General features: G+C 49.7%; 1 protein-coding gene across 1 annotated transcript in view; it reads right to left on the bottom strand.

Moving 5' to 3' along the window:
- LOC102889765 (Y-box-binding protein 2-like) overlaps window positions 1-8349 on the bottom strand; it is a 15692-nt gene extending 7343 nt beyond the window's left edge. The window contains exons 1-7 of the mRNA XM_006922423.2: window positions 8274-8349; window positions 7596-7659; window positions 6238-6271; window positions 5292-5381; window positions 4412-4696; window positions 4139-4242; window positions 3489-3819 (exon numbers count right to left, since the gene is read on the bottom strand). Of these exons, the coding sequence (XP_006922485.1) occupies window positions 3489-3819; window positions 4139-4242; window positions 4412-4573 (597 nt within the window). The 5' untranslated portion in view covers window positions 4574-4696; window positions 5292-5381; window positions 6238-6271; window positions 7596-7659; window positions 8274-8349. The remainder of the gene's footprint in view (window positions 1-3488; window positions 3820-4138; window positions 4243-4411; window positions 4697-5291; window positions 5382-6237; window positions 6272-7595; window positions 7660-8273) is intronic.
- Window positions 8350-8356: the final 7 nt, after the last annotated feature.

An 8356-nucleotide genomic window follows, 5' to 3' on the forward strand; every position in this document is an offset into this window, starting at 1 on the left:
TACACAGGCATTTCCTCTTCCCTCTGTGTCTCTCAGGGTGACTTATTCAAATACAACTTACACATCACTCCTGTCACATCATCTTTTTTTTTTTTCACAGATTGCAAGGACCTTGTCAGTTTACAATCCCTTATTATTTTTATTTTTTATGCCTACGGCGCCTGGTCTCCTATCTAAGTACTAACCCTTGCTTAGCTTCCAAGATCAGGTCGGATCCGTCTTGTTCAGGATAGCATGGCGGTAGACACATCATCTTTTATTTTTCTCTTGGCATTTTTGAAAATACGAGATTATCCTGTTATTTGCTTTATTTTATTCTCTTCACCCCACCCCGCCCCTGTCCCCTCCGCGACGCTGGACTGTTTACTCCACAGCCTTTAGAACTTTGTAGTTGTGCCTGACTCCTGGAACAGTGGCAAGCACAACATAGGCTCGCCATACTTCTCAAATAAATAAATGGTCCCTATTACACGGATGAGAAGACTGAGGACAGTGCGAAGCTTGTCCCTGGTTTTTCAGGAGCCGGGGAGTTCTGGTCCAGGAGCCGCAGTCTCCCTCCCAGAATAATGCGGCTCCGGAAGTCGCTCCTCCCGAGTGCAGCCTGCACGACCCCGGGAGTACGCGACTGGCGCTGAACAGCGCATATTTTTAGCCGAGACAGAACACCCCGGGGCAGCACACAGCCCCCACGCGCCGCTCGGTCCCATGTGGCGCTTCTCCAGTCTCGGTGTCCTCGCTAGAGCGGGCCTCCGCTCTCCAGCCATGGTAGCAGCTGCCTCCAAGCCCGGGCCCGGTGCGCCCTCTCCCGGCTGTTCCCCAGGGCTGGTGGCCCGGGCTTCCTCGCTGTCTTTCCTCTGGCTGCCCTGCTCATCTCACCCCTCAAAACGTTTTGGAGTTGAAAATTCTGTTTTCCAGGGTTTCAGGTACAATGGACAGAAAAAGAAAAGATGAGAAAACAACTAAATCACTAGGCGAGGCGATTAAGGATTCAGAATTTACCACCCTCCTTAGACTGTGAAGACCGATTTACCTGTGCCCAGCCCTGAGCTCAAGGGATGCCAGAAGCAAGAGACCAAGGCTGGAGGAAGACTAGCAAGATAGCTCACAGTGTAACCCCGGCAACAAAAGAATCTCATGGAAGGTAGGGGTGAAGCTCAGGTGTAGACTGCTTAACTATAAAGTTAGCAGGTGAGGTGAAAGGAAGTTCATGGGAAGAGTGAGTCCTGTTTGTAATCAGATTAAAAATTGGTCAGACAACCAGGGATGGGAGTGCCACGGGGAAAAGTAACTTTGGCCAGCGACTCGGGGGCATGAAACAACACTTACGTGTACATACAGGTTACATAGTCTTTATCCCCATAAATAAGAATTAGCAGATGACAGACAAAATTAATTTCCCTGTTCAATTGAAGGGTTTGTGCATGTAATTTTTTGGTTATTTAAGTATTTTTATGTTCTATAGATAACAAGGGCTCCAAACATTCTAACAAAAAGGCTTCTTCCTTTTTCTGTCACTGTACCATTGGTTCCTGCCCACCTGAAGTTGTCTCGCTTGTTCTCTGTTTTGTTTAAAAAACAACAAAAATCCTGCCTCCCTAACTATTGCCCTGTATATCTCCATCAATTTAACACCAAAACTCCTGAAAGCAAGTTTTACTGTCTCTACCTCCCCATCTGTCTTTCACACCTCACCAGTTCAAATCCAAATCCAGTTTCTGCCTCACCACTCCACTGAAATTGCTTCAGCAATGGTCTACAGTCCCTTCTTAATTGAAACATTCAGTGAATGGTTTTTGGTTCTCTTTCGACTCCATCCAGACAAGTGTTCCTGTAGTAGCTTCCACTGCCCAACCTTCCCCTGTACCTTCATCTCTCTCCTTTTATGGCTTGTCCTCCCCCACCAGCCTCAATCTTTCTTGAACTGTCTTCTCTGACCTGCCTTCTGTAGGTCATTCGATCCCTTCCCCTGCTTTTGGTGACTACTTGCTACTGATGGCTCTTAAACCTGAGTCTCTAGCGCTGAGTCCTTCCCACCAGAATGAGCCAAGCACTCTCTAGCCAGTTGCTCCTCAGACTTCTAAAACTTAACAAGCCCATATCTCAGTTTCTCTTTTTCCTCCCTCCTACCCACTCCTTGCTGAGTTATGTCACCACATATCCAATGCCCATTCCTCATTTATAGAACAATTTCTCCTGGATGCTTAGGCTTAGCACAGCAAAGGTGAAGATTTGTGGTATCAAACTGAGATAATATTTGAAAGATTTAAAAGGTAGTGTCACCTCTGTCCCCTAGTACCAAATACTCCCAGCAACTTTCTCCTTCAACTTTCTTGTTGCAGCCCAAATCAGAGTTTACTTTTTCTCTTTTCTAATACCCACTCTCTTATTTCTCAACTGCTATAGAGTGTTTCATACCTGTAGCCTCCATCTTCTCTTCAGCTGTTGTTGCCTCTGTCCTTCCCTCTTTTCAGGCTCTGCTAGCACTCCGCGAAATCCTTGACCTTCTCTCCACTCTCTGCTTCCTTGTCCTGTCTACTATATCTGATATTTCTTACCATCTCCTTGAAATCTCCTCCTTGTTTTTATTTTTTAGCATAATAGCAGTAAGAATTAATGTTTATTGAGCACTTACTATGTGTCACACACTGTGCTAAGCACTTTAGATGTCTTCAGTCATTTTGTCCCTACAATAACCCTGGGAAGTGGATATTATGGTAATTATCCCCATTTTTCAGGTAAAGAAACTGAAGTATAGTGAAGTGAAGCAACCAGCTTAAAGTCATAACTGCTGTGGAACAAGCTAAGCTGGGATTCAAATCCAGATAAGCCCAACTCCAGAGCCCAAATTCTAAGTCATTGCCTGTGCTGAGACTACATTTTCCCATCTTCCTCAACAGTCTTTTGGTCTCATATCCTTGTTAGTTCTTTCCATATGTCAGGCTTTTCCTTCCAAACTTAACATCTTGAAAGACTGTCTGCATTACCCAGGCTCTGCTCCTTTCCTTGGCCTGGCATTCAGGAAACACCTATCTGTTGTATTAGTTCAACAGACACTTTTTTGCCCTTGTTTTTCTGTCTATGTTGCAGATCCAACTGGAGACCATTTCCTTCTCAAACTTCTTCATGGGCTCCTCAGTCTTTTACTTAATCTTTCCTGAAGGTCAGGACTTCCCAGTTCTTCTGATTCTATAACCTCTCCTATGGAAAGCTCATCCTTTCCTACCTGTTATGGACAGAATTGTGTCTTCTAAGAATATGTTATTGAAGTCCTAACCCCTGGCACCTGTGAATGTAACCTTATTTGGAAATAGGATCTTTGCAGCTGTAATTGAGTTAAGATGAGGTCATTAGGGTAGGCCCTAATCCAATATGACTGGTATCCTTATAAGAGGAAAGTAGAGCTGACACAGAGGGTGACACAGGCTTGACTGCATCTGCTGGGGTTTCCTGGTGGGTAGGGGTGACTGCCAGAGGTGGCCCAACAGTACTAGTTCTTTGGTGTCAGGCTGCTTGAAAGTGGGTAGGGAAGGAGCAGGGGGCAAGAGAGGAGGGAACAGGATAGAGAAGGGAAGGGTAGAAAAGAGAGGGGAAAGGAAGGAGAGGGGGAGGTGGCTCCACAGTAGACAGTCCAAGGTCTTCACCTCCTGGGCTGTGGGCTGCCTGGGTCCAGGGGGCTGCTGCCTTCGGCGCTGGAAGTAGGGGCGGTTTCTTGGGCGCTGGGGCTCAGGCCGGGAACCATCAGTGGGACCTTGGCTGGGCTTGGTCTCGCCATCCCCACCTTCTGTGGTAGGCTGCTGGGGTGGCCTGGGGCGGAAAGGCCTGGGAAGAGAAGTGGGGACCCTGAAGAGAGCAGAGGGCCAGTGCAGACCACCTCCCATCCTCCCAGGACTCCCCAAGCAGAGGTGGACCCGCCAGCTTCTCCGTCCCCAGGAGCCAAATCCCTAGGGGGCCTGCTTCCCCAGGACACCTATGTAGTAATCTTTTAGCTACCCAGCCCTCTTCACCAGTAGCTTCAGGCTTGAGAACTTAGCTCTTCCCCTTCACATCCTCCCGACTCCTCCTGTACTCCTACGCTCCCCCACCCCTATCCAATACTAGATGGTGAAGGGGAAGATAGGGTCTGGAAAAGGAGTCTTACCTTCGGTACCTAGGCCGGAATCTGGGTGGGGGGACCCGCTCATCTCCCTGCTGTTGGTCCCCCTCCAATGGGGCTGTCTCTTTAGATTCTACCCCATCAGTGCCCTGGGAATATAGAGAGGCCTTGGTGAGCTGCGGTAACAGCAGCTGCCCAGGACTCAGGTGTCCAGAGCTCTTCTCAACCCTTGGTTCCACTTCCCCTAGGGACTTTGTGCTCTCTCTCCTCAGGAACTCCCACTTGGGTATTTGGTTCCACATTCCCAGTTCTCCTCACCTCTATAGGTTGCTGCTGGTTGGGGGGCCTTGGGCCTCGCACAAAGCGACGGCGGTAGAAGAAGGGTGGTGGGCGCCGTCGTCTGGGCCTCTGCCCAGGGTCTTCAGCTCGTTCCCCTTCACTGCCTGGTTCTGTCCCACCTGATGGGGCCTCTGCCACCATAGGTGGTGGGGCAGCTGGGCGAGGCCGGGGGATGAATCGGCGGAACCTACGTCGATTGGGGGCATAGCGGCTGCCCTTCACTGGCACCCCTCCGGGCCCAGTTACATTAGCAGCTTCTGCACCCTAGAAAGGAGGTAGGGAGAACTTGCTCCAATAGCAAATGCACAATGTTCCCCAAATGGCTCAAATCATTAGTCTCCCCCTTCTTCCACCTAAATGCCTTCTCCAGTTTCCCTTCAGCCCCTCTAACTTCTTCCTACTCTCCCCTAGTGAGGCAATGGCATATTTGGATCCTTCTAGGAGGGGCCACCTCTGCGACTTGTCTTTTTGAAATAGCTGTTACTGGATCCTCTTGAATTTAAGACTGGAGATGGCTGTGTGAATGGAAAAAGGTTTGGCAGCAACTATCCACCTTACTACAGAGGTCTGACTCTAAGAGAGCATGAGGACAGAGACCCACGTAGAGAACAGACATAGAAGTGCTTGTGAACTTCCAAAAAAAAGCCCATATATCACTCAGTAAGAGATAACTAGGACATGTTCTTTAGGACATCTCTTAGAGCAGCCAATGTTAAAGACAACAATGTCTGGTTGAGTACACAGCTTGAGCTAACGAGCCAGAGGAAGAGCTAGCCTCAGGAGGACCAAAGCCTGGGATGACTCCAGGCCACCCTCCCACCAGCCTGGTCAACTCTATATCCCACCGCGGCCCCCAAACCTTCTCTCCTTCCACGACATCAAACTCCACAGTCTCCCCATCTCCAACGCTGCGCAGAAACTTCCTGGGGTTGTTTCTTTTAATAGCTGTCTGGTTAGGGGAAAGGCCATGAAAAAGGTGAAAATAGCAAGCCCAGAGTCTCTTTCCCCCTTGCTGGGCCCACCACCCAATTTCATTCTTTTCACCACTCTACTTGTGGGTGGGGCTGGAGGGTGGAGCAAAGAGAAGATAGTCAAAGTTTAGTAAGGGAAAAGCCATAAACTAGGAGCCTCCAGAACTACTGTGCAGCTACCACTGTCCCAGGACACACTCCCTCCCTTTACCCCGCAGGGATTTCAAAGAGGCAAGAAACATGAACTCAAAAGCAAAACAAGAAGCAGAGACAGTCTTAAGTTGCAAAATGGGTAAAATATACTGTGCTTCTTACCTCAATCCCACTGAGAGCTCTTTCCACCAAAGCAGTGGTTCTCAAACTGTGGCGTGCATCAGAATCACCTGGAGAGCTTGTTAAAACAGATTGCCAACCCCTCTGCCAAGTCTGATTGATTCAGGAAGTTTGGGGTGGGGCCTGAGAATCTAGATGTCAGGTGATGCTACTGCTAGTGCAGGGACCACACTTTGAGAACCACTGCACCCAAGTATCTCTAGCCTGTGTCTCTGATCATTGCCTGTGATTCACTCCTGTGGTGTCAACAGGTCCCAGTAGGTAGTGAGCATGCCATGCCCAGAAGGCAGCACATATATTTTTTAGAGACAACCTAACACAAGTGAGGCCAATGGCAGTTAATTTAGACACCTGATGCAGATGAGGAGGGAAACTATTTCCTGCTGGGCATCTCATGGTGAGGTAAAAGCTGGAGAAGCATGACTTTGCTGTAAGGATTATGGTATAGGCCTTCAAAGAGAGGGCAAGTTTCTCCCCTCAGAAAGCCAACCTAGCTCTTACCTGGTGAACAAAGACATCCTCCTTGGTGTCATTCCTGCAGAACAGGATGGGTCATTAGGGGGTGACTTTGGTGAGATTCTCACCTCCCTTAAGGCCTCCCTAGCTGCCCATTCCTAAATCGGTGGGCCTATCTTCTCCAGCCTTCCATGGCTGCTTGAGGATAGACAGGGCCCCCAGAAGTTGGTATGAAAAGAAGTATAACTAAAAGCTCAGTGGAAAATCTGGGCTTTATAAGGAAAGGGTGGAGTGGAAAGGCAAATTTACCTTGCAGGAACTGAGCACTCCACCCTCTACCCCTTAGAAACTGGTAGTGCTTGGTGTAACTGTTCCTAGGTCAACACCCTCTTCACCAACCCCCATCGTCGTTAGAAAATTTCGTTCATCTCCTTCTACAATCAAGGAGCAAGAAAGTGGGGATGGGGGAGAGGTGCAGAACAAGTTTGAGACGGGGACAATGTGTCAAGAACTTGCTCTAAACAGCCCCCAAACTTTATTCTCAGCCTCAGCCTGGAAGTGAACTCTAGGGTGAGGCTCCCTTTCAACACACTAAGGGACCAAGGGTAAGACAGATATTCCATCATTATCACTACTTGCCTATTACCTGAGTTTATCCTAGCACCCCAATGCAGAGGAGGGGAGAAGTTTTCCTTCAGAACCTCCCAGGAGTCCTCAGTTTCCAGAATTAGAGAGGGGCCCTTCCCTAGAACAAATGTTCTAGCTTTAAAGCACTTGGATCTGCACAAAGGTCAGCCTGCTAAGAGGGAACTAGGGCCTCCTAGAAGGGCTGGGCTGGGCAGGGTGCCCAGGCTGAGGAAAGGCCCACAGAGGGAGACCTGGCTCTGCTCAGAATCTACCACTAGGGCCCCTCCCAGTACTGGCAGGGGGTTGGATTGCCAAAGAGAAGGAAAGCAGCAGCCTGTGTCTAGGCAGGCTCCTTCCCCAACCCCCACCAGCCTCAGTCCCATCAGGTGGGGGATTTGAATGAGCCAACAGCTCTCTAAGGCAGATGAGTTATCAGAGTGCTATGTGTGTTGCCTGAAACAGGAAATTAGCGTGGTCTGGAGCCCTAGGTGCAGAAAGCAGGTACATTCTGCCCCAAGTGGGGTAAACTAAACCAGAAGGTGAGACACACAAGCTGGAAGGATCAGAGCCAGGTTTGCCAACTTCCTAGATTGTTAACCCTCTGCTGCCCTTGAAGATGAGACTTCACCTTGCCCACAGTTGTGCTGCAAGACTTTCAATCAGCATCAGCTGGACATTGCAACCATGTGCCTTGAGATGAGGCTGGGAAGGTGTCCAGTCCCACAGGCCAGTTTGGAAGACACACATTACACCCCCTCCCTGGGTTCCTTGGATACCTGTTGATGAATCCATAACCATTCCGGACGTTGAACCATTTGACAGTGCCCAGGACTTGGATTGCTGCCAGGCAGAGATGCAGTGGGGTCAGTGAGATGGGGGTAAGAGATGGAGTTGGACTCAGTTTTGAGACACTCCAAAATCTAACCTACCTCCCTATTACCTAGTAAACTTAACTTTAAATAGAAGTGCTCACACAGTGAGGCTCAGGCTTTCAAAACCCTTCAACTCTAAGGCATGTTCCTCATAGCCTATAAACCACCTAGAACCTGGTACTCACCTGATCCACAAAGTCCCATCCTCAGGTCATACCTGAGAGTTTTTCTAGCCCTCTTAATATAAAGGTCCCTAGTGTACCTGCTTCCTGGGCTTAGAGATTGACCTAGTACTAACTCAAGTTAACTAAGCCAAGTCTCCCACTCCAGGAGGCTTGGCCAGACTTTGAGATTTATCCTCCTTCCCAAGGCCCTAGCTAGACCTGCCGACCACGCCCTCCTGCCCAGGAAGGCGCAGCAGCACTTCCCACCAGGAGAACCTAGCCATCTCCAGCCCAGCTAGTCCTTTGAGTCTACAGGTCAGGCCTGCCTTTGGCTTTCCGGACCCCACCAAGCTCCACGATGCCCCTCCCCCAGCCCGCCGACTCCTTAGAACCGCCCTGGCACGCGCCTTCCCCTCACCCAGCACCGGCTTGTCCGCCTGACTCCGGGCTGGGGGCGCGGGGGTCCCCGAGGCCGCCGTCACCGGGTTGCCAGGGGTGCGA

The sequence above is a fragment of the Pteropus alecto genome, unplaced genomic scaffold, assembly GCF_000325575.1.
Source record: "Pteropus alecto unplaced genomic scaffold, ASM32557v1 scaffold398, whole genome shotgun sequence".
Classification (NCBI taxonomy): domain Eukaryota; kingdom Metazoa; phylum Chordata; class Mammalia; order Chiroptera; family Pteropodidae; genus Pteropus; species Pteropus alecto.